This window comes from Panthera tigris, chromosome A1, assembly GCF_018350195.1.
Source record: "Panthera tigris isolate Pti1 chromosome A1, P.tigris_Pti1_mat1.1, whole genome shotgun sequence".
In the NCBI taxonomy this organism is placed as follows: Eukaryota; Metazoa; Chordata; class Mammalia; order Carnivora; family Felidae; genus Panthera; species Panthera tigris.
This window is the reverse complement of record NC_056660.1, coordinates 86,728,709-86,755,260: the sequence shown is the minus strand read 5'-3', so window position 1 is coordinate 86,755,260 and position 26,552 is coordinate 86,728,709. Positions and strand designations below refer to the sequence as shown.

At 38.5% G+C, this 26,552-nt stretch overlaps 1 protein-coding gene across 3 annotated transcripts in view; it reads left to right on the top strand.

Annotated features, from left to right (window-relative positions):
• NLRP3 (NLR family pyrin domain containing 3) overlaps positions 1 to 26,552 on the top strand; it is a 54,003-nt gene that overhangs the window by 12,678 nt on the left and 14,773 nt on the right. For 2 of the 3 annotated variants that reach the window (XM_042981084.1, XM_042981089.1), the window contains exons 6-8: positions 453 to 623; positions 2,573 to 2,743; positions 7,943 to 8,113. In XM_042981084.1, the coding sequence (XP_042837018.1) occupies positions 453 to 623; positions 2,573 to 2,743; positions 7,943 to 8,113 (513 nt within the window). The remainder of the gene's footprint in view (positions 1 to 452; positions 624 to 2,572; positions 2,744 to 7,942; positions 8,114 to 26,552) is intronic. The other variant, XM_042981095.1, reaches the window with a different exon arrangement.

Below are 26,552 nucleotides of genomic sequence, written 5' to 3'. Positions count from 1 at the left end.
ATCTGACAGAGGGGATAGGGGGTGCACAAAGGCAGCCAGTCACAGGCTCAAGCCATTTCCATAATAAGGTGTGTAGGACAGTCGTACCAGGGCCCCCTAGCCTTTGTTATTCCTCAGTATGCAATCTTTGTTTCTGTGAGTCATTTCTTTTTTTTTTCTCTAAGTTTATTTATTTATTTTGAGAGAGAGAGAGCAGGGGAGGGGCAGAGACAGAAGGAGGGAAAGAGAATCCCAAGTAGGCTCCACACTGTCAGCACAGAGCTATATTCAGGGCTCAATCCCATGAACTGTGAGATCATAACTTTAGCTGAAATCAAGAGTCAGATGCTTAACTGACTGAGCCATCCAGGCAACCTCTGTAAGTCATTTTATAATGCTTGGGAAGTCTTGGTCTGGTGCCAAGCCACTCCTGATTTTCCTTTCTCTCTTTCTTCCTTCCTTACAATTTCTAGGTTGGTGAACTGCCATCTCACTGTTAGCCTTTGGCAGGGTCTCTTCTCAGTCCTAAGCACTAGCTGGAACCTCACGGAACTGAACCTCAGTGACAATGCTCTGGGGGACCCAGGGATGATGGTGTTATGTGAGATGCTCCAGCGTCCTGGCTGTAATGTTCAGAGATTGTGGTAAGAACCTGCATGTGTGTGTGTGTGTGTGTGTGTGTGTGTGTGTGTGTGAATGAGATTTAGGGAGAACTGGAGGAAGACCTCAGGGTCCAGATAAGTGGTTTATTAGTTTTCTAGGGCTGCTATAACAAAGTAACACAAACCCAGAGGCTTAAACAACAGAAATTCATTTTTTCACAGTACCAGAAGTCCAAGATGAAGATGTCAGCAGGGCTGGTTTCTTCTGAGGCTTCCCTCATTGGCTTACAGATGGTGGTCTTCTCCCTGTGTCTTCACACGGTCCCTGTATTCATGTCTGATATCCTCAAAGACACCAGTTGCATTGGATGGGGGTCAATTTAATGACCACTTTTAACTCTTTAAAGCCTGATCACCAAATAGAGTCACAATTCTGAAATCCTAGGATTAAGACTTCAACGTATAATTTTTGGAAGGAATGGTGGACACAATTCAGCCTATAAGAGGTGGGAAGGCAGAATGAATTGGAGGCCAGTTGTTCAGGAAGTTTCAAATGGGGAAGAATGAAGGAGAAATGAAATTAAGTCATTTGTTGGTGATGTGGCAAAAAGTGCCTGACCTTCAAGGTCTTCCATTTTCTCACCGGCCATCCTCTTAGATGAGAATCAGAGAATTTCATCATGTATAACGGCTACCTAGGCTGGACCCCATCAAAACATTTTGTATACATTGAAATGTCACAGGGACTCTCCTTTAGCTTTCTTAATAAAGAGTGGTTGCTCTGAGCCCAAACTGTGAGTCAGACTTACATGCCTCAAGAGGAGCACACAGGTGTCTGAGCCATCACCCAAACTCTCTTCCATAACACATCTGCATTTTGGATGGGCTACACAGCCAGCGTTAGAGTCTACCACTCCAGGGTGTTTTCATAAATCCCTCTCTTGATCACCATACCCACCCCAACACCAAACTTATCAATTTTACCTCCTATACAAACCACTAGCCCAGGTCCAGCAACCATGATTACTTGCCTGGATTTTGTAATGGCCTCCAAGACCATCAGCTTCATGGGTCAGGATTCATGTTTATCTTTCCATTGTCCCTGAAATGTCAGGATAAGTGTCTCAGCAAACATTAGTGCTCAAAAATACATACTTAATGAATATTGACTGGTCTCCCCACATTCACTTTCACCACCTACAATTCTAGTCTCTATATAGAAGTCAGAGGGTTATTTAGAAAATTCTACTTTGATCATGCCATTCTTTTGCTTCTCTCTGCTATTTTGATAAATTACAAATCCCCTTCTTGCCTTCAAGGTCTGTTTTTGGATCTTTACCTGTCTCTCTATGTCTATCCCACGCCATTCTCCCCACCTCCCTGGTGGGTGTCCCTGTGTGATTCCAGAGAGTGAGACACAAACCAGGAGACATGGGTGATAATGATTTATTTTACCACAGTGATTTAGTCATACATTTACTTCTAGTTGGTGTGGAAATGGGGGCAGAAAGGAAGATTAGCAGGTTCTAGGATGATGAACTACTGTCCTGGAAAGGAGAATGTTATTCTTGCTCCTCTGACAGGGACACATAGTTGTTGTCGGTGGTGATGGTGATAGCGGTGTGTGTGTGTGTGTGTGTGTGTGTGGTTGTAAAACAAGTCAAGAATTAGAGCTTCCTGCTATTTCAGTGTAGGTGGAAGGCTGGGATTTAATCATCAAACAGAACAATGGGGACAAGATTAGCAAATAGAAGTAGATGGGTAAAGCCCTAGAGTAGTGCCCACGTGAGGGATTTTCACAGTAAGTCTCAGGCTGTGTGCAGGAGTTCTGATAGGATGACACTTTACATAAGTTTGGTTAAGATTTTCCCTTTGTGACATGAGACCACAAGTGCCCCTGTTTGGTGCTGAAAACAAGCTTAGACTGGAAGGCAGTGACGAGATAAGCAGCCTGTGTTCTGATGCTTTCTGCTTCTGTACTTGGCATGAAGGTTGGGGCGGTGTTGCCTTTCCTATCAGTGCTGCTTCAACATCTCCTCGGTCCTAAGCAGCAATCAGAAGCTGGTAGAATTGGATCTGAGCCACAACAGCTTGGGAGATTTTGGAATCAGACTTCTTTGTGTGGGACTGAGGCATGTATTCTGCAATCTGAAGAAGCTCTGGTGAGTCTGAGATATTTTCCTTCGTGAGGAAAGCAGGAGCTGTGGCTTCAATGAGCCAAGATGGGCGATTTTATTTTATTTTATTTTATTTTATTTTATTTTATTTTATTTTATTTATTTTATTTTAGTTTATTTTATTTTATTTTATTTTATTATTTTTTTAAATATGAAATTTATTGTCAAATTGGTTTCCATACAACACCCAGTGCTCATCCCAACAGGTGCCCTACTCAATATCCATCACCCACCCTCCCCTCCCTCCCACCCCCATCAATCCCTCAGTTTGTTCTCAGATTTTAAAAGTCTCTTATGGTTTGGCTCCCTCCCTCTCTAACCTCTTTTTTTTTTTCCTTTGCCTCCCCCATGGTCATCTGTTAAGTTTCTCAGGATCCACATAAGAGTGAAAACATTTGGTATCTATCTTTCTCTGTATGACTTATTTCACTTAGCATAACACTCTCCAGTTCCATCCACGTCGTTACAAAAGGCCATATTTCATTATTTCTCATTGCCACATAGTATTCCATTGTGTATATAAACCACAATTTCTTTATCCATTCATCAGTTGATGGACATTTAGGCTCTTTCCATAATTTGGCTATTGTTGAGAGTGCTGCTATAAACATTGGGGTACAAGTCCCCCTAGGCATCAGCACTCCTGTATCCCTTGGGTGAATTCCTAGCAGTGCTACTGCTGGGTCATAGGGTAGGTCTATTTTTAATTTTTTGAGGAACCTCCACACTGTTTTCCAGAGCAACTGCACCAGTTTGCATTCCCACCAACAGTGCAAGAAGGTTCCCGTTTCTCCACATCCTCGCCAGCATCTATAGTCTCCTGTTTTGTTTATTTTAGCCACTTTGACTAGCGTCAGGTGATATCTGAGTGTGGTTTTGATTTGTATTTCCCTGATGAGGAGTGACATTGAGCATCTTTTCATGTGCCTGTTGGCCATCTGGATGTCTTCTTCAGAGAAGTGTCTATTCATGTCTTCTGCCCATTTCTTCATTGGATTATTTGTTTTTTGGGTGTGGAGTTCGGTGAGCTCTTTATAGATTTTGGATGCTAGCCCTTTGTCCAATATGTCATTTGCAAATATCTTTTCCCATTCCATTGGTTGCCTTTTAGTTTTGTTGATTTTTTCCTTTGCAGTGCAGAAGGTTTTTACCTTCATGAGGTCCCAATAGTTCATTTTTGCTTTTAATTCCCTTGCCTTTGGGGGTGTGTCAAGTAAGAATTGCTGCAGCTGAGGTCAGAGAGGTTTTTTTCCTGCTTTCTCCTCTAAGGTTTTGATGGTTTCCTGTCTCACATTCAGGTCCTTCATCCATTTTGAGTTTATTTTTGTGTATGGTGTAAGAAAGTGGTCTAGTTTCATCCTTCTGCATGTTGCTGTCCACTTCTCCCAGCACCATTTGTTAAAGAGACTGTTTTTTTCTGTTGGATATTCTTTCCTGCTTTGTCAAAGATTAGTTGACCATACTTGTGTGGGTCCAATTCTGGGGTCTCTATTCTATTCCATTGGTCTATGTGTCTGTTTTTGTGCCAATACCATGCTGTCTTGATGATTACAGCTTTGTAGTAGAGGCTAAAGTCTGGGATTGTGATGCCTTCTGCTTTGGTCTTCTTCTTCAAAATTACTGTGGCTATTCAGGGCCTTTTGTGGTTCCATGCAAATTGTAGGATTCCTTGTTCTAGCTTCGAGAAAAATGCTGGTGCAATTTTGATTGGGATTGCATTAAATGTGTAAATAGCTTTGGGTAGTATTGACATTTTGACATTATTTATTCTTCCAATCCATGAGCACGGGATGTTTTTCCTTTTCTTTGTATCTTCTTCAATTTCCTTCCTAAGTTTTCTATAGTTTTCAGCATACAGATCTTTTACATCTTTGGTTAGGTTTATTCCTAGGTATTTTATGCTTCTTGGTGCAATTGTGAATGGGATCAGTTTCTTTATTTGTCTTTCTGTTGCTTCATTATTAGTGTATAAGAATGCAACTGATTTCTGTACATTGATTTTGTATCCTGCGACTTTGCTAAATTCATGTATCAGTTCTAGCAGATTTTTGGTGGAGTCTATCGGGTTTTCCATGTATACTATCATGTCATCTGCAAAAAGTGAAAGCTTGACTTCATCTTTGCCAATGTGGATGCCTTTGATTTCCTTTTGTTGTCTGATTGCTGATGCTAGAACTTCCAACACTATGTTAAACAACAGCAGTGAGAGTGGGCATCCCTGTCGTGTTCCTGATCTCAGGGAGAAAGCTCTCAGTTTTTCCCCATGGAGGATGATATTAGCTGTGGGCTTTTCATAAATGACTTTTATGATGTTTAAGTACGTTCCTTCTATCCCGACTATCTCAAGGGTTTTGATTAAGAAAGATGCTGAATTTTGTCAAAAGCTTTTTCTGCATCGATTGACAGGATCATATGGTTCTTATCTTTTCTTTTATTAATGTGATGTATCACATTGATTGATTTGCAAATGTTGAACTAGCCCTGCATCCCAGGAATGAATCTCATTTGATCATGGTGTATAATTCTTTTTATATGCTGTTGAATTCGATTTGCTAGTATCTTATGGAGAATTTTTGCATCCATATTCACCAGGGATATTGGGCTGTAGTTGTCTTTTTTTTTCTGGGTCTCTATCTGGTTTAGGAATCAAAGTAATGCTGGCTTCATAGAATGAGTCTGGAAGTTTTCCTTCCCTTTCTATTTTTTGGAATAGCTTGAGAAGGATAGGTATTATCTCTGCTTTAAATGTGTGGTAGAATTCCCCTGGGAAGCCATCTGGTCCTGGACTCTTATTTGTTGGGACATTTTTGATAACTGATTCCATTTCTTCGCTGGTTATGTGTCTGTTCAAGTTTCTATTTCTTCCTGTTTGAGTTTTGGAAATGTGTGTGTGCTTAGGAATTTGTTCATTTCCTCCAGGTTGTCCAGTTTGTTAGCATATAACTTTTCATAGTATTCCCTGATAATTGCTTGTATTTCTGAGGGATTGGGTGTAATAATTTCCTTTTCATTCATGATTTTATCTATTTGGGTCATATCCCTTTTCTTTCTGAGAAGCCTGGCTAGAGATTTATCAATTTTGTTTATTTTTTCAAAAAAACAACTCTTGCTTTCATTGATCTGCTCAATAGTTTTTTAAGATTCTATATTGTTTATTTCTGTTCTGATATTTATTATTTCTCTTCTTCTGCTGGATTTGGGGTGTCTTTGCTGTTCTGCTTCTATTTCCTTTAGGTGTGCTGTTAGATTTTGTATTTGGGATTTTTCTTGTTTCTTGAGATAGGCCTGGATTGCAATGTATTTTCCTCTCAGGACTGCCTTCGCTGCATTCCAAAGCATTTGGATTGTTGTATTTTTATTTTCATTTGTTTCCATGTATTTTTAAATTTCTTCTCTAATTGCCTGGTTGACCCACTCATTCTTTAGTAGGGTGTTCTTCAACCTCCATGCCTTTGGAGGTTTTTGAGACTTTTTCCTGTGGTTGATTTCAAGCTTCATAGCATTGTGGTCTGAAAGTATGCATGGTATGGTCTCAATTCTTTTATACTTATGTATAAAATGTGACCCAGTATGTGATCTATCTTGGAGAAGGTTCCATGTGCACTTGAGAAGAAAGTATATTCTCCTGCTTTGGGATGCAGAATTTAGAACTCTGCAACCCAGAGATGGGAGATTTTAGCATGAGAATGACCTTCACTGCTCAGAAGATTTCCCAGTGTTTATCAATAATTCAGTCAGTTAGTGTTTCCTGTGGGAAGAGCCACATACCAAACCTTAGAAAGGAAGTTAAATAATCAAATATATCATGCTTGCCTTTAAGGTATTTATAGTCTAGCTGAGAAAATAAAACCCCCATAATGCATTGTTCCAGAAGGGTTTTGGGACTTTATGACAAGCCCTTAGTCTCCACACTAAATAGGAAAAGAGGTGCTAACACAAGAGTGGCAGACACTTGATATTTTATGCAGCTCTCACTAAATGATTCTGGGAGACTTGAATTTTGAAGAAGAGAAAACACTTCAAAATGGTAAGGCCAAGTTATACCCATTTTAATGGCAAAAAAAAAAAAAAGTAACGAGCATGAGCCTGGGTGGCTCAGTCCATTGAATGTCCACCTCTTGATTTCAGCTCCATTCAGGATTCCAGGGCCATGGGATGGAGCCCTGGGTCGGTTCCACGCTGAGTATGGAACCTGCTTAAGATTCTCTCTCTCTCTCCCTCTCTTTTCGTCTCCACTCCTGCTTTCTCTCTCTCTCTCTAAAATACAATTAAAAAAATAAAACAAAACGAAAAACAGGTGTTGGTGAGGATATGGGGAATTAGGAACCGTCACACATTGCTGATGGGAATGTAAACTGGTACAGCTGGTTTGGAAAACAGTACGTCAGTTCCTCAAAAAATTGGACATAGAATCACTATATGATCCAGCATTTTCACTTCTGGCTATATATAGGAAAGAGCTGAAATCAGGCACCCAAACATGTATCAGTACACATGTGTCTATAGCAGCATTATTCACAATAGCTGGAAGGTGGAAACATCTCAATACCCATGGATGAATGGATTAAAAAATGTGGTATAGGGTGGGGTTGGGGTGGCATTTGGGGTGGAGGAATGTGGTATATGCATGCATACAGCCTTAAAAGGAATTTAAATGAATCTTGAGGATATTATACTCATTAAAATGATCCCGATTAAAAAGTGCAAATATATATGATCTGGCTTATAGGAAGTACCTAAAATAGTCAGATTCATAGAGGCAGGAATACAAATAGTGGGTCCCAGGGGCTGGGGGAGGGAGGAACAGGGAATTTGTGTTTAGTGGATACCAAGTTTCAGTTTGGAAAGATGAAAAACTTCTGGAGATGGATGGTGGTCATGGTCACACAACAATGTGCATGTACTTAAATGCTACTGAATTGTGCACTTAAAGAGAGTAAATTTTATGTCGCATGTATATTTTAACACAATAAAAGTAAGTATAGGGAGCTGAAAAGATGTGGAGTTGGCATGGGCTTGGATGGTACTTTCTATTACACCAAATAAAATGAAATAAAAAGTTAGCATAGAGTTTAGGCCCACTTTTCCCATGTATGGATGGGAGTAGAGGTAGCATCAGATCAAGTGCATCCTTGCTCACAGAGGTAAGAGAAGGTTTATGACATTCTGCCATCTTTATGGAAGGTTGGTCAGTTGCTGTCTCACATCAGCATGTTGTGAGGACCTGGCATCCGTCTTGAGCACCAGCCAGTCCCTGACCAGACTCTACTTGGGGGAAAATGCGCTGGGAGACTCAGGAGTTGGAATTCTATGTGAAAAAGCCAAGCATCCACAATGTAAGCTGCAGAAACTGGGGTAAGTCTTCATGGGTATCTCAGCAGAAAAGCATGTTCTCTCCATGGATGTATGTTTGTAAAATGTGGATGGGGGTTGCGGTATAAAAGACTATACGATGGAGTTGAGGGTAGAGAATGGAGGAGACAGACTAGATACTACCTTCTGCTAGTAAGGTATTTATGACTACAGAATTGGAAATTCTTAGAGTTGAAAGAAACCTTAGGGATTGTGCAGCCCAATTCTCCACCGAGTGAAACACTTTTTTCTAAGACATTCACATGGATAGTCACCGGTTTTGTGTGTGAACACTTCCAAGCACACCAGTCATTGCTGCACAATGTGGCCACTGCAGAGCAGAGAGTTCTTATTTCTATGCAGCACCTTCTTTGGTTTCTGTGCATTGTTCCCTGTTCTGCACCACCTCCCCCCGCAACTCCACTGGGTTCTGCTGAGAGATGCGGATCTCAATTCCCCAGAGACAATACTCACACTCTAGGTCTTCTCATCTCTTGCCTGGATGACTCTAAATGCTCAGGTAGGATGTGGCTTCACATCTTTACCTATGTAGTCATGCTGTCCTAGGTAAGAGCTGTTCTGTTATTGTTTCTATTTGAAGTACATTGCCCAGATCCGAACCTGATACTCTTAATGATGTATGGTGGAATTTTCACCTCCCATGGCAGGGTACTGTACTGTCTCAGGGGGAACTTGTTATTTCCTTGTTTTTGGCAGTCATATCAGATCACAAGTTCACATGTGTAAATAATAATGTGAAATTCTGGTAACCAAATATCTGCAGACACCAACTGGGTGTCTTATAAGTCAATTCCATTTTGACACTATATACTCAGAGTTAGTGCAGACCCCCACCCCTTCAGGGCTCAGTCATACATGTTCCACACACTGGCAATGCTAGATACCGATTGCAAGTAGTGGGCACAGGTTACTTGCACTTCCTTCTGACTCAGCTATGAATTGGTGGTTTCCATGATCCCCTCCTCAGGTTTGAAAATTTTCTAGAATAGTTCACAGAAGCCAGAGAAACAAAACTTACATTTACATTAATGATGAAAGATATTATGAAAAATACAAATAAACAGCCAGACGAAGAGTCACATATGGTGAGGTCCAGAAGGGTCTGGAACACAGGAACTTCTGTCCCCATGTGGTTGGGACAGTCTACCCTCCTGGTACATGGATGCATTCACCAGCCCAGAAGGCTCTAAATCTTATTTTCCAAGACATTTTATAGAGTTTAATCTCCAGCCTTCCTCCTTTCTCCTTCCTTGAGGTTGGTGGGTAGGGCTGAAAGTTCCAATTCTCTAATCACTTTGTCATTCTGGTGACCCACCCCATCCTAAGGCCACCTATGGCCTCCCTTTAGTCGTCTCATTAGTATAAACTCAGATGTGATCAAAAAGGGCTTCTCTGAGGGTTGCCTGGGTGGCTCAGTCACTTAAGCCTCCAACTCTTGATTTTGGCTAGGTCATGATCTCACAGTTTGTGAGTTCAAGCCCTGTGTTGGGTTTTGCACTGACAGTGGGAAGCCTTCTTGGGATTCTCTCTCTCCCTCTCTGTCTGCCCCTCCCCAGTCCCTGCTCTCTCTCTCTCTCTCAAAACAACAAATAAAAATTTTTAAAAAGGGGTTTCTTTGAATAGCAAAATAGACAGATAGGAAATTCTTTAATTTCCACTTAGGGGGATTAAAAAAAACACATTTAGGATATTTCAAGAGTTTTAGAAGCTCTGTGCCAGGAAATGGGGACAAAGACCAAACATATTTCTTATAATGGCACAAAAAATATTTACTGATAATCACGTACTTAAACATGTATCATTGCTCTTCCATGATCTTAACATAGGTTATCTCAGCGGCCTCATAAAAATTATGCCAAGTAGGTAGGTATCAGTGTCTCCAATTTAAATAGGAGAAAGTGAGACTAAGAGCGCTTAGGACCTTTGCCTTGGGACACCCAGCTGGATGGCTGTGGAACCCACTGTCTGCTCCCTTAACTCCAGTAAACACTGTCTCATGATGTGTTGCTGCTGCACTTTCTAGAGGGCTTCTACATCCTGCTCTCTCTGACCTGTGTGGACCTCACATTTACCTCTGCTAAATTCCATCTTGTCTTTGTTTTGACTGATTGTTTAGGCATCTTTGAATTGTGATTCTGTCCATGTTACCTCTACCTACAACAAGCGAATTGTAAATGTCTTCATTCACATTACTGATGTAAATACCAATCAGATCAGCACCAAGGCAAAATAGAGCAAGAAGGTTCTTTACTGAGGAATAATCCATTAATCCATAATTAAAACCTCTATATGTTCATAACACTCTGATGTCTCCTACCTGTCACATCAGCCCAATCTCACATATCACCGTATCTCTTTCCTTGAAGAGGCCTTTATTGAATGCCTCCATATCCTCTCCTTATTAGTCTACCTCAGCAATTTGGCTTCTGCTGCTCTTGGTTTGTTCAACAGATATCTTTTGGCTACTTTGTTTCTGGTCACTTGTAGGTGCTGACAGTGGCAGTGAGTAAGAGATCAAGAGTCTGTTTTTACAGACATTCTTATGGGGGCTACAGACACTAGACTCTAGACAGTCAGACAATATACAACACACGTAAATAGTATAATAAAAACTGCAATCACGATGAGGGCTACTTTCTTGCCCACCTTCAGATCAGGTGCCATTGGATCAGGTACTACATGAAGTGAAAGTGTGAGCCATGCAGAAGCCAGGGGAGAAGAAATACTCCAGGAAAAGAACAGAAGGGAAGAGGCCCAGAGCATAGACTCTCTGGTGGCCCTCTGCGGTCCTGGCTGTAACTTGTACATCTTTCCCAGTTTTTATTTTAGTTAACATCTGTTGCCTTTAATTCCACTCATCTTCTTCCTGAAACTCTTATCTCTTGTTTTTGGGGTGCTACTCAGTCTTTCCTGCTAATTTTATAGCTTCCTCTTCTTTGGGTCCTGCATTGACTTTGCTTCCTGTGGTCTGGGGATTTCACCACTGGTTTTCTTTTTCGTTTTTTTACTGATGTTTTTACACTCACTGGGAACTTTCATATGCCCCTTAGTTTCAAAAACAACATGTATAGAGATGGATCAGAAAAACAGGTCTTAAACTTATATATTGCTTTATTGCTTATTAGCCTTTAAAAATAGATTTTTATATCTTAGAGCACTTTTAGATTCACAGCAGGGTTTGAAGGAAGGTACTGAGACTTCCCACATACCTTCTGTCCCCACCATACATAGTGTCCCCCATTATCAACATAATTAGAGTGATACATTTGTTATAACTAATGGCTGACACATCATAATCACCCAAAGTCCACAGTTTACATCAGAATTCACTCCTAGTTATGTACATTATATGAGTTTGGACAAGTGTATAATGACATGTGTCTACTACTATAGTATCACAGAAAGTGGTTTCACTGCCCCCATATCCTCTGTGTTTGCCCTATTCATCCTTCCTTTTTGCTCATCCCTAGCAACCACTGTTTTTGCTTTTTAATTGAAGTAAACATACAATGTTATATTAATTTTAGGTGTGCAACAAACAGATTTGGCAATTCTATACATTATGCTATGCTCACCAAGATAAGTGTAGTTACCCTCTGTCACCATACAACGTTATTACAATCTGATCGACTATATTCCGTATACTGTACTTTTCATCTTCATAACTAATTTATTTTATAACTGGAAGTTTGTACCTCTTAATCCCCTTTACCTATTTCACTCACTCCCCTACCCTCTGGGAACCACCACTTTGTTCTTTTGTATTTTTGATTCTGTTTTGTTGTTGTTGTTGCTGTTGTTGTTGTTGTTGGCTTGTTCATTTGTTTTGTTTTTTAGATTCCACATATAAATGAAATATATGGTATTTGTAAATGGGATAGTTTTCTTAGTTTTTTTTCTTCTACTTCATTATTAGTATGTAGAAATGCAACAGATTTCTGTATATTAATTTTGTATCCTGAAACTTTACTGAATTCATTTATCAGTTCTAATAGTTTTTGTGGTGGATTCTTTAGGGTTTTCTATATATAGTACCATGTGATTGGCAAATAGTGAGTTTCCTTCTTCCTTACTACTCTGGGTTCCTTTTGTTGTTGTTGTCATCTGATTGCTGCAGCTAGGACTTCCAGTACTATGTTGAATAAAAGTGGTGACAGTTGACATCCTGTCATGTTCCTGATCTTAGAGGAAAAGTTCTCAGTTTTTAACCATTGAATATAATGTTAGTTGTGGCTTGTTCACAAATGGCCTTTATTATGTTGAGGTATGTTCCCTCTAAAGCCACTTTGTTAAGAGTTTTTATCATGAATGGATGCTGTATTTTGTCAAATAATTTTTCTGCATGTATTGAGATGGTCATATGGTTTTTATCCTTTCTCTTGTTAAAGTGATGTATCACATTGATTTACAAATTGGTTTGTGATTTACAAACCAATCAATTGGTCATTGATTTACAAATTGGTTTGTGTGATTTACACATTGGTTTACAAATATTGAGCTACTCTTGCATCCCTGGAATAAATCCTCCTTGATCATGATGAATGACTTTTTAAGTATTGTTGAATATTTTGTTGAGAATTTTTTCATCTGTGTTCATCAGGGATATTGTCTTGTAGTTTTCTTTTTGTTGTGTCTTTGACTGGTTTTGGTATCAGTGTAATGCTGGCTTCATGGAATAAATTTGGGAATTTTCCTTCCTCTTCTATTGGGAATAGTTGAGAGGGATAGGTATTACTTTTCTTTAAATGTTTGGTGGAATTTATGTGAAGCCATCTGGTCCTGGAATTTTGTTTGTCTGTAGTTTTTTGATTATCAATACAATTTCTTTAATTGGTCTCTTCAAATTTTCTATCTTTTCCTGATCCAGTTTTGGAAAATTATGTTTCTAATAATTTATCTATTTTTTTTCCTAAGATGTCCAGTTTGTTGGCATATACATTTAAATAATATTCTTTTATACTCATTTGTACTTCTGTGAGGTTGGTTGTTATTTATCCTCATTCATTTCTTATTTTACTTTTCTGAGTCCTCTTTCTTTCTTGATGAGTCTGGCTAAAGGTTTATCAATTTTGTTTGTAAATTCAAAGAACCAGCTCTTGATTTCATTGATCTTTTTCATTGTTTCTTTAATCTCTATTTCATTCATCTATGCTCTAATCTTTATTATTTCCTTATTTCTACTAGCTTTTGGTTTTGTTAGTTCATCTTTTTTATTTTTCTCTTTCCCGTGTTAGGTTAGGTTGTTTATTTGAAATTTTCCTTGTTTCTTGAGGTAGACCTCTATTGCTACTAAGTTTTCTCTTAGAAAAGCTTTTGCTGCATCCTGAAAATTTTGGATTGTTGTATTTTCATTTCCATATGTCTCCATTTTTTTTTTTAAACTTCCTCCTTGATTTCTTGCTTGAGCCATTCATCGTTTAGTAGCATGTTGTTTAACCTCCATGTATTGGTCATCTTTCCAGATTTTTTCTTGTAATTGATTTCTAATTTTATATTGTTGAGGTCAGAAAAGATGCTTGATATCACTTTAAACTTCTTAAAGTTACTGACAATTGTCTTGTGGCCTAACATGTGATCTTTCCTGGAGAACGTTTTATATGCACTTGAAAAGAATGTGTATTTTCCTATTTCTCATTGGAATGTTCTATGTATATCTGTTAGGTCATCTGGCCAATGTGTTGTTCAAAGCCACTATTTTCTTTTTGATTTTCTGTCTGGATGATCTATCCACTGATGTAATTGGGGTGTTAAAATCCCTTATTATTGTATTACTGTCATGTTCTCCCTCTGTGTCTGTTAATAACTGCTTTATGTTTTAGGTGTTCCTATGTTCGGTGCATAGATATTTATAATTGTTATATCCTCCTTTTCAATTGTTCCCTTTATCATTACATAGTGCCTTTCTTTGTCTCTTGTTACAGTCTTTGTTTTCAAGTTTGTTTTTTCAGATATAAGTATTGCAGCCCTGTTTTTTTTTTTTTTTCTTCTTTTTCTACTTGCATGGTATATGTTCATCTTTTCACTTTCAGTCTGTGTGTGTCTTTAGGTCAGAAGTGAGTTGTTTCAGGCAGCATATAGATGGGTCTATTTTTTTTTATCCATTCAGTCAGCCTATATGTTTGATTGGAATACATAGCCTATTTATATTTAAAGTAATTATTGATAAGCATTATTTATTTCCATTTTGTTAATTGTATTCTGGTAGTTTTTGTAGTTCCTTTCTTGTCCTCTTGCTCTCTTCCTTTGTGGTTTGATGGCATTCTTTAGTGTTGTGCTTTGATTCTTTTCTTTTTGTGTATGTGTCTGTGTGTATTTATTTTGGTTTTTGATTTGTGGTTACCATGAGGTTCATATATAGCATCTTATGAATATAACAGTCTATGTTAAGTTGATGGTTGCTTGAACACATTCTAAAAGCACTACATTTTTACTCCCCTCCCATGTTGTATGTACATGATGCCATATTTTATATCTTATTTTAAATTTTGTGTATCTCTTGACTGAGGTTTGTAGATATAATTGATTTTACTACTTTTGTGTTTTAACCTTCATACTGGCTTTGTAAATGATTAATCTACTACCATTACTGAATGTTTGCTTTCACCGGTGAATTTTTTTCCTTTTATAATGTTCTTACTGCTAATTATGTGTTTTCTTTCCACTGAAGACATCCCCTTTAACATTTCTTGTAAAGCTGGTATAGTAGTGATGAACTCCTTTAACTTTTGTTCATATGGGAAATATTGTATCTCTCTATTCTGAATGATGATCTTGCTGGATAGAATATTCTTGGTTGCAGAGTTTTTCTTTCCAGCATTTTGAATATGTCATACCAGTCCCTTCTGGCCTGCAATACTTTTGCTGAAAATTTTTAGAATTCTTTTGATCATTACTTTGTTGTCATTTAAATTATTATGTGTCCTTGTGTGAACCTCTTTAGGTTTATCTTGTTAGGAACTCTCTGGGCTTCCTGGACCTGGATCTATTTCCTTCCCCAGATTAGGGAATTTTTCAACTATTATTTCTTCAAATATGTTCTGTCTCTTCTCCTTCTGGGATCCCTAGGATGTGAATGTTATGCTTGACAATGTCACTGAGTTTTCTTAACCTATTGTAATATTTTATTCTTTTTTCTTCTTGCTGTTCAGCTTGCTTGCTTTCTGTTACGTTATCTTTTAGATGGTTGATCCATTCCCCTATATCCTTAAATCTGCTGTTGATTCCCTCTAGTGTATCTTTTAGTGGATTGGATCTATTGTATTTGTATTGGATTGTATTGGATTCTTTATCCTGGCTGGTTCTTTTTTATATTTTCTATCTTTCTGTTGAGGTTCATCCACTTTTAAGTCCAGTAAGTATCTTTATGACCATTACTTTGAATTCTTTATCAGGCATATTGCTTATCTATGTTTTACTTAGCTCTTTTGCTGTAACTTTGTCTTGTTCTTTCATTTGGAACATATTCCTCTTCCTCCTCATTTTGTCTGACTCTTTGTGTTTGTTTCTATGTATTAAGGAGGTCGGCTATATCTCCTGGTCTTGAAAGCAGTGACCTCGTGTAGAAGAGATCCTGTGGTTCCCTATGATGCAATGTTCCTGGTCAACAGAACCAGGCATTCCAGGGATGTTCTCCTACGTGGGCTGCACACACCACCTTATGGCTGCTGTGGGTGAAGTGAGCAGAGTTTGGTTCTTGCTCTGTTGAAGGGCCTTCTGAGGCTGCCATAGTCTCATAGGTAGGTGAGGTCTGCAGTCAGATTAGCTGTTTGTACTTAGCCTCTCTGCGACAAATGTACGTTTATGAAGTGGCAGGGCATTCTTCCTGTGTAGTCAGCTAAAAGGTTTAGTTGCTAAAACTGTGGTCATGCTGGTGTGTGTGGGTTATTTCCCTATCTTCCCAGGGCAGGAGTCACCTTGGAGTAGTGGGACTACTTGCTGGGGCTGCTTGCTGTTTGTGGTGGGGCAGGAGCCACTTTGGATGGACACTTACTGAGGTGGGTGATTTGGATGTGGTGAGTCTGCAGAAGAACACAGCAGGGCATGAAGTATTACCAAGATAGGTGGATACTATCCACCATAATGTTAATGCTGACTCTTGCACGTTTCCAGCTATCTAGGCTTGGGAAAAAAAAGAGAAATGGTGCCTACTAGCACTTTTGTTCTCAGAGAAATCTTCTGAAGACCCCTGCACCTCCAACACATGTTTTGAGATTAGTAAATAAATTTCTGTCACGTATTCCCAAGACACTTTTCAACTGCTGCTTTTGTGCTTGGGCAAAATTATTTATTATGCTGGCTATTTTTTTTTAATTTAAGTTTATTTTTTTTTAGTAATCTCTACACCCAATGTGGGGCTTGAACTAACAAACCTGAGATCAACAGTCACACATTCTTTCAACTGAGCCAGCCAAGCACCCCTATTATTCTGTCTATTCTAAGGTATGGATTAAATTTACCCTTGCCCTCTGGTCAACTGATTTTTAATATACCCAGAGTTAAGTCATGCTGACTTTCAAAGCCAGAGTTTGTGGTGACTTGTTTTCCCAGTGTGGGTCTTCCATGCTTGGGGTGACTGGTGTGAAGTCTGCTTCTCTTCCTTTCCCATGTTTGTAGTATCCCTCTCATTTGTAGTTAGATTTTCCAGGAATTTCCTTCTTAACTAGGCCTCCATGTCTGCTATCCATTTCCATGTGGCCTCCTCTCTGTGGAATGTCTTTTCTGCCAGTTTTCAGAGTTTTGGGTGATAGATGAAGCTGTTGCTGTGTCTGTGGGGCAAGATGAATTCAGGATCGTCCTACTCCATCACCTTTTTAAAACGATTTTATTTAGGGGTGCCTGGGTGGTTCTGTCAGTTAAGTGTCGGACTCTTGATTTCAGCTCAGGTCATGATCTCACAGTTTGCGAGTTCAAGCCTTGTGTTGGGCTCTGTGCTGACAGTGTGGAGCCTATTTGGGATTCCTCTATCTCCTTCTGTCTCTGTCCCTCCCTCTAAATAAATAAATAAATAAATAAATAAAGGTTTTATTTCAATTCCAGTTAGTTAACATACACTATAATATTAGTGTCAGGTGTACAATATAGTGATTTGGCACTTACGTACAACACCCGGTGCTCATCACAACAAATGTACTCCATAATACCCATCACATATTTAGCCCATCCCCCTACCCACCTCCCCTCTGGTATCCATCAGTTTATTCTCTATAGTTAGGAGTCAGCTTCTTGGTTTGTTTAACTCTCTCTCTCTCTTTCTCTCTCTCTCTCTTCCTTTGCTTATTAGTTTTGTTCTTAAATTCCACATATGAGTGAAATCATGTGGTATTTGTCTTTCTCTAACTGACTTATTTCACTTAGTATAATACTCTTTAGCTCCATCCAGGTCATTGCAAATGGCAAGATTTCATTCTTTTTGACAGGTGAATGGTATTTCATTATATATATCACTTCTTTACCCATTCATCAGTTAATAGACACTTAGAGACTGTTTCCATCATTTGGTTATTGTAGATAATGCTGCCATAAACATTGGGATGCATGTATGCCTTTGAATTAGCAATATTGTATTTCATGGGAAAATACCTAGTAGTGCAATTTCTGGATCATAGGGTGGTTCTATTTTTAACTTTTTGAGAAAACTCCATACTGTTTTTCAGAGTGGCTTCACAGTTTGCATTCCCACCAGCAATGCAGGAGTGTTCCCCTTTCTCTGCATCTTCGCTAACACCCCTTGTTCCCTGAATTATTATTTTTAGCCATTCTGACAGGTGTGAGGTGGTATCTCATCGTGGTTTTATATTGCCCTGATGATGATAGATGTTGACCATCTTTTCACATGCCTGTTAGCCTTCTATATGCCTTATTTGTAAAATGTCTATTCATGTCTTCTGCCTTTTTCTTAACTGGATTCTTTGTTTATTGGGTGTTGAGTTTTATAAGTTTTTAAATGTATTTTGGATACTCATCCTTTAACACATATGTCATTTACAAACATCTTCTCCTATTCCATAGGTTGCCTTTTAATTTTGTTGGTTGTTTCCTTTGCTGTACAAAAGCTTTTTATTTTGATGAAATCCCAATAGCTTATTTTTGCTTTTGTTTACCTTGACTCAGAAGACATAACTAGAAAGAAGTTGCTACAGCCAATGTCAAAGAATTTACTGTCTATGCTCTTCTCTAGGATTTGTATGATTTCAGGTCTCATATTTAGGTCTTTAATCCATTTTGAATTTGTTTTTGTGTGTAGAGTAAGAAGTGGACCAGTGTTCTTTTGCATGTTATTGTCCAGTTTTCCCAACACTGTTTGTTGAAGAGACTTTTTCCCTTTGGATATTCTTTCCTGCTTTCTTAAAGATTAATTGACCATATAGTGGTGGGCTCATTTCTAGGTTTTCCATTCTGTTCTATTGATTTATGTATCTATCTTTTTTGTGCTAGTACCATATGGTTTTGATCACTACAACTTTGTAATGTAACTTGAAATCTGGTATTGTGATGCCTATAGCTTTCCTTTTCTTTTCAAGTTTGCTTTGGCATTTGTGTGTGTGTGTGTGTGTGGTTCCATACAAACTTCAGGATTGTTTTGGCTCTGTGAAAAAATCTGGTGGTATTTTGATAGGGATTGTGTTAAATGTGTCAATTGCTTTGGGTAGCACAGACATTTTAATTATATTTGCTCTTCCAATCCATGAGCATGGAATGTCTTTCCATTTCTTTCATCCTCTTCAATTTATTTCATCAGTGTTTTATAACTTTCAGAATACAGGTCTTTCACCTCTTTGATTAGGTTTATTCCTAGGTATCTTATTGTTTTATTTATTTATTTATTTATTTATTTATTTATTTATTTATTTTTGTGCTATTGTAAGTGGGCCGATTGCTTAATTTCTTTTTCTGCTGATTCATTATTGGAGTATAGAAATTCAAAAAAATTCTGTGCGTTTTTCTTGTATCATGTGACTTTTTTGAATTTATATATCAGTTATAGCAACTTTTTGGTGGAGTCTTTCAGGTTTCTTATAGAATATCATGTTATCTGCAAATAGTGACAGTTTTACTTCTTTCTTGCTGGTTTGGATACCTTTTATTTCTTTGTGTTGTCTGATTGCTGAGACAATTGGCATAGTACTGGATTTCCAGTACTACGTTAAATGACAGTGGTGAGAGTGGATATCCTTGTTTTGTCACATCTGTAGAGGAAAAGTTCTCACTGTGTCCCCATAGAGAATGATATTAGCTGTGGGTTTTTCATATATAGCCTTTACTATGTTGCAGTATGTTCCTTCCAAACCTATTTTGTTAAGTAATTTTATTATGAATGGATGTTACATTTTGTTAAATGCTTTTTCTGCATATATTGAAAAGATCATATGGTTCTTAGCCTTTCTTTTATTTATTTGGTATATCACATTGATTGATTTGTGCATATTAAACCATCACTGCTGCCCAGGAATAAATCCTGTCTGATCATGATGAATAATTCTTTTAATGTACTCTTGAGTTTGATTTGCTATTATCTTGTTCAGAATTTTGGCATTCATGTCCATCAGGGATATTGGCCTTAATTTTCCTTTTTAATAGGGTCTTTGGTTTTGGAATAAGGGTAATTCTGGCTTAATAGAATGGGTTTGAAAGCTTTTCTTCCATTTCTATTTTTTGGAACATCTTGAGAGGAATAGGTAATAACTCTAAATGTCTGGTAAAATTCCCCTGGGAAACCATGTGGCCCAGGATTTTTATTTACTGGGAGATTTTTGATACCTAATTCAATTTCTTTGCTGGTTATGGGTCTGTTCAAATTTTCTGTTTCCTGATTGAGTTTTGTAGTGTGTGAATGTCTAGGAACTTGTACATTTCTTCCCAATTGTCCAGTTTTTTGACATATAATTTTTTATAGTATTCTCTTATAATTGTCTTTCTGTGATGTTGGTTGTGATCCCTTCTCTTTCTTTCTTTTTTTTTTTTTAAATGTTTCTTTATCTTTGAGAGATACAAAGCATGAGTGAGGGAAGGGCAGAGAGAGAGGGAGACACAGAATATGAAGCAGGCTCCAGACTCCCAGCTTTCAGCACAGAGCCTGACATGGGGCTCGAACCCACGAACTCTGAGATCATGACTTGAGCTGAAGTTGGATGCTTCACTGACTGAGCTACCTAGGCGCCCCATAATCTCTCTTCTTTCATTCGTGATTTTATCTATTTGGGTCCACTCTTTCTTTTTGAGAAGTCTGGCTAGGGGGTTATCAGTTTTGTTTATTCTTTCAAATACAAAAAACAAGTTTTAGTTCCATTGATCTAGTCTACTGTGTTTTTTTTTTTTGTTGTTGTTTGTGTGTTTGTTTCTCTATATTGTTTATTTCTGTTCTGATCTTTATTATTTCCCTTCTTCTGCTGGCTTTGGGCTTTATTGCTCCTTTTCTAGCTACTTTAGGTGTAAGTTTAGGTTGTGTATTTGGGAGCTTTCTTGTTTCTTGAGATGTATCTAGATTGCAATGTATTTTCCTCTTAGGACTTGCCTTTGCTGCATCCCAAAGTGTTTGGACTGTGTTTCATTTTCACTTGCTTCCATGTATTTTTTAAATTTCTTCTTTAATTTCCTGGTTAACCCATTCATTCTTTAAGGATGTTCTTTAACCTCCTCCATGTATTTGAGGTATTTCCAACACTTTTTCTTGTGGGTTGATTTCAAGTTTCATAGCATTGTGATCTGAAAATATGCATGCTATGATCTCAATCTTTTTGTACCTGTTGAGGGCTGATTTGTGACCCAGTGTATGATGCATTCTGGAGAATGTTCCATGTTTACTCGAAAAGAATGTGTATTCTGCTGCTTAGGATGAAATTTTCTGAATATATCTGTGAAGTCCATCCAGTCCAGTGTGCCATTCAAAGTCATTATTTTCTTGTTGATTTTCTGCTTAGATAATCTGTCCATTGTTGTAACTGGGGTATTATTATGTATGCGATTAATTGATTTATATATTTGTCTTTCACATTGGGGGCATAAATATTGACAAATGTTATTCTTCTTAATGGATAGACCCCTTAATTATGATATAATGTCCTTCTTCATCTCTCATTACAGTCTTTCTTTTAAAATGTAGCTTGGCTGATATTAATGTAGCTGCTCTCCCTTTCTTTTGACCTCCATTAGCATGCTAGATGGTTCTCCATTCCCTCACTTTGAATCTGCAGGTGACTATAGGTCTAAAATGAGTCTCTTGTGGGCAGCATAAGATGGATATTTTTTTAACCCATTCTGATAACCTATATCTTTTGATTGGAGAATTTAGTATATTTACATTCAGAGTGATTACTGAAAGATATGAATTTAGTGCCATTGCATTATCTGTAGTTGTGGTGTTTCTGGTGATGGTCTCTGGTCCTTTGAAGTATTTGCTGCTTTGGTTTTTTTCTTTTCCTCTCTCAGAGTCCCCCTTAGGATTTCCTGCAGGGCTGGTTTAGTTGTCAGGAGCTCCTTTAGTTTTTGTCTCAGAAAGTTGCTATCTATCCTTATATTCTGAATGACAGCTTTACTGGATAAAGTATTCTTGGCAGCATAATTTCCAGTCAGCACATTGAATATTTCCTGCCACTCCCCTTTGGCCTGCCAAATTTCAGTGGACAGGTCTGCTACGAACTTTATGTGTCTGTCCTTGTAGGTTATGGACTTATTATCCTTACCTGCTTTCAGAATTCTCTCTTTATCCTTATATTTTGCAAGTTTCACTATGATATGTCATGGTGTTGGCCTGTTTTTGTTGGTTTTGAAGGAAGTTCTCTGTGCCTCTTGGACTTGGATGCCTGTTCCCTTCCCCAGATTAGGGAAGTTCTCAGCTATTATTTGTTCAAATAAACCTTCTGACCCCTTTTCTCATTCTTCTTCTGGGACTCCTATGATACAGGTATTGTTTCATTTCATAGAATCACTTAGTTCTCTAATTTTCCCCTCATGATCTAATAATTTCTTTTCCCTCTTTTTTCCAGCTTCATTATTTTTTCCTAATTTTAACTTCTATTTCACTTATTGTCTCCTCTGCTTCTTTAATCCCCACTGTCACTGTATCTAGTTTATTTTGCATCTCAGCTGTAGCATTTTTAAATTCATCCTGACTAATTCTTAGACCTTCGATTTCTGTATCAAGGATTTCTCTGGTGTCTTCTATGCCCAGGTATGAATCTTATGACTGTTGTTCTTTTTTTTTTAAATTTTTATTTATTTTTGAAAGAGAGTGAAAGAGACAGAGTGTGAGCAGGGGAAAGGCAGAGAAAGAGGGAGAAACAGAATCTGAAGCAGGTTCCAGGCTCTGAGCTGTCAGCACAGAGCTTGATGCGGGCTTGAACTCATGAACTGTGAGATCATGACCTGAGCTGAAGTCAGACACCTAATCAACGGAGCCACCCAGGCTCCCCTTATGACTGTTGTTCTAAATCTTGTTCATCTATATTGTTTATATCTGTTTTGAGCAAGATACAAGCTGGATGTGATTTCTTCTTGACCTTTCTTTGGGAAGAATTCCTCTGTCTTGTCATTTTGGCTAAATTTCTGTTTTTTGCATGTTTTAAAAGCATGTTATGTGTCCTGCTCCTGAGATTACTACTATATAAAAATGGGTTATACACTGTCCAGGGCTTGGAACTCCAGGAATTGTTGCTGGTGTATGCTGTGTGCACTCTGCTATTGTGTTTTGGCTGGTCTATCCCACTGGCAGGTCCTCTGAAGATCTCTTCCTTGCTTGCAGTGGTGAAGTGTTAAGTCCTTTACCTAAGTGTGCTTTGATTTGTTTGTTAAAATAACCCTGGGAGTAAAAAGCAAGGGGGAAAGGTTTATTCCAAAAATAGAGAAAAGGAAAAGAAACAAAAGAAACCCAACAGAGAATCAAATAACCAAAAGACTGATTTCAAAGGAAGAGAAATGAAAAAAAAATAAAAAAAAGCAGAAGAAAAGAAAACAGAATAAAAAAGAAAAGAATAAAAAAGCCTGATCAAAGAAAAAGAAAAAAAAAAGGAAATGGGGAAAAAAGGGAACTATGAGCCTGATTCTAAAAGAAAAAGAGAACAGGGAGGAAAAAAGAACAAAGAGTTGTCTGTTGGTTCCTGGGGGGTGGGGGATAGTGGCCAGCTGTGCTGGTCTGGAGGAGATGCTGGCCATGTTGGCTCAGAATCAGTCCTGCCCAGTAAATAAGCAGTTTCCAGGCACAGAGGGGCAGGGTTGGTGTAAGCAGGTCCTGCTTCCATTGGCGGTCCATGTGTTGCTCTCTGAAGCCCCACTATTTTGGTGTTGGGGGGAAAGTGGCACCACCCCAATCTCTTGACCTTGGAGTGGGGATCTCAACCCCCACTGTCCAGACAGCCATCCTAGAAGAGCAAGGGAAGTCAGCTTGCCCTGTGCCAAAGCTCTCTTGCTTTTATTCTTGGGTATGCAGCTGGGATTCAAAACCTAAAGTCTTAAAGGACCTGACACAGCATGGATCCACTCCAGTCCTCTCCAGGTTGGAGAGTAGAGCCTCTCCATCCTGCTGATGAAAGGCCTTTGGCTGGAATCTGAAGGGTCTTTTGTCCTTGTGGAGGCAATAAACTCTTTTCCAAAAGTAGTCAAGGAAGAGGACTTTTCTCACCCAGTTCATCCCAGAGTTCTCTACACCACACTATGCACTCTGGGGCCAGCTTCTTCCACCCCAGGAGCACGAGCCTCAGCTCCATTCCAGAAAAAGTCATGGACTTCCAAAACCTCAGGATTTGAGCTCCAAATGCTATTTTCAAAAAAGAACTGGAGAACTCAATACTTTTTGATCCCCAGTCTGTGGTCCAGAGAAGTTTTCCTCTTGTGCTAACTCGATACTGCACTTTCTCCACCCCTTTCTCTTTTTCTTCTTTCATCTCTCCATGGAAGTTTCCATCCTCTCTGTGGCACTGCCATTTTTCTCTCCCCTAAATCACATCCTTGCACCTGCCATGCTGTCTCCCACCAACTGTAGAGATCCTTCTGCCCCTTTGCAGATTGATTTCCTGGGTGTTCTAAGTAATCAGACCTCAATATAGCTGTGTTTGAGGGAAGAGAATCACAGTCCCCCTACTTAACTACTCCCTGAAATGATTTTTTAAATATACTGTTATATACTGTTTGCTAGTATTTGATTGAGAAGTTTTGCATCCATGTTCATCAAGGATATTGACCTATAATTGCCTTTTTTAGTGAGCCTTTGTCTGATGTTGGTATCAGAGTAATGCTGGCCTTATAGAATGAGTTTCGTCTTCCTTTTCTATTTTTTGGAATAGTTTGTCAAGAATAGGTATCAAGTCTTTAAGTGTTTGGTAGAATTCCTCTGTGATGCCACTTGACTCAGGACTTTCGTTTGTTGGGGGATTTTTGGCAACTGATAGATTTTCTTTGCTGGTTATGGGTCTGTTCAAGTTTTCTATTTCTTCTTGTTTCAACTTTGGTAATTTATATTTTTGTAGGAATTTAAACATTCTTCCAGGTTGTCCAATTTGTTGGCATATAGTTTTTCATAATATTCTCTTATGATTGTTTCTATTCCAGTGGTGTTGCTATTTCTCCTCTTGCATTTGTGATTTTATTTATAGGGGTATTTTCTCTATTTTTTTTCTTTTTTTAGGTAGGTATGGCTATAGCTTTATCAGTTTTAATAATGTTTTCAGAGAAACAGCTCCTGGTTTCATTGATCTGTTCTATTGTTTTATTGTTGTTTGGCTTTTGTTTTGTTTTGTTTTTAGTTTCTTTTTTTTAATTATGAAATTTACTGTCAAATTGGTTTCCAAACAACACCCAATGCTCATCCCAAAAGGTGCCCTCCTCAATACCCATCACCCACCCACCCCTCCCTCCCTCTCCCCATAAACCTTCAGTTCTCAGTTTTTAAGAGTCTCTTATGTTTTGGCTCCCTTCCTCTCTAACCATTTTTTTCCTTCCCCTCCCCCATGGTCTTCTGTTAAATTTCTCAGGATCCACATAGGAGTGAAAACATGGAATCTGTCCTTCTCTGTATGACTCATATCACTTAGCATAACACTCTCCAGTTCCACCCATGTTGCTACAAAAGGCCATACTTCATTCTTTCTCATTGCCATGTAGTATTCCATTGTGTATATAAATCACAATTTCTTTATCCATTCGTCAGTTGATGGACATTTAGGCTTTTTCCATAATTTAGCTATTGTTGAGAGTGCTGTTATAAACATTGGGGTACAAGTGCCCCTATGCATCAGTACTTCTGTATCGCTTGGGTAAATTCCTATCAGTGCTACTGCTGGGTCATAGGGTAGATCTATTTTTATTTTTTTGAGGAAATGCAACACTGATTTCCAGACTGGCTGCACCAGTTTGCATTCCCACCAACAGTGCAAGAGGGTTCCCCTTTTTCCACATCCTCGCCAGCATCTATAGTCTCCTGTTTTGTTCATTTTAGCCACTCTGACTTGTGTGAGGTGATATCTGAGTGTGCTTTTGATTTGTATTACTGTGATGAGGAGTGACGTTGAGCATCTTTTCATGTGCCTGTTGGCCATCCGGATGTCTTCTTTAGAGAAATGCCTATTCATGTCTTCTGCCCATTTCTTCACTGGATTATTTGCTTTTCGGGTGTGGAGTTTGGTGAGCTCTTTATAGATTTTGGATTCTAGCACTTTGTCTGATATGTCATTTGCAAAAATCTTTTCCCATTCCACATTTTAGTTTGTTGGTTGTTTCCTTTGCAGTGCAGAAGGTTTTATCTTGATGAGGTCCCAATAGTTCATTTTTGCTTTTAATTCCCTTGCCTTTGGAGATGTGTCAAGTAAGAAATTGCTGCGGCTGAGGTCAGAGAGGTTTTTTCCTGCTTTCTCCTCTAGGGTTTTGATGGTTTCCTGTCTCACATTCAGGTCCTTCATCCATTTTGAGTTTGTTTTTGTGAATGGTGTAAGAAAGTGGTCTAGTTTCATCCTTCTGCATGTTGCCGTCTAGTTCTCACAGCACCATTTGTTAAAGAGACTGTCTTTTTTCCATTGGATATTCTTTCCTGCTTTGTCAAAGATTAGTTGGCCATACTTGTGTGGGTCTAGTTCTGGGGTTTCTATTCTATTCCATTGGTCTATGTGTCTGTTTTTGTGCCAATACCATGCTGTCTTGATGATGACAGCTTTGTAGTAGAGGCTAAAGTCTGGGATTGTGATGCCTCCTGCTTTGGTCTTCTTCTTCAAAATTACTTTGGCTATTCGGGGCCTTTTGTGGTTCCATATGAATTTTAGGATTGCTTGTTCTAGTTTCGAGAAGAATGCTGGTGCAATTTTGATTGCGATTGCATTGAATGTGTAGATAGCTTTGGGTAGTATTGACATCTTGACAATATTTATTCTTCCAATCCATGAACAGGGAATGTTTTTCCATTTCTTTGTGTCTTCTTCAATTTCCTTCCTACGCTTCCTAT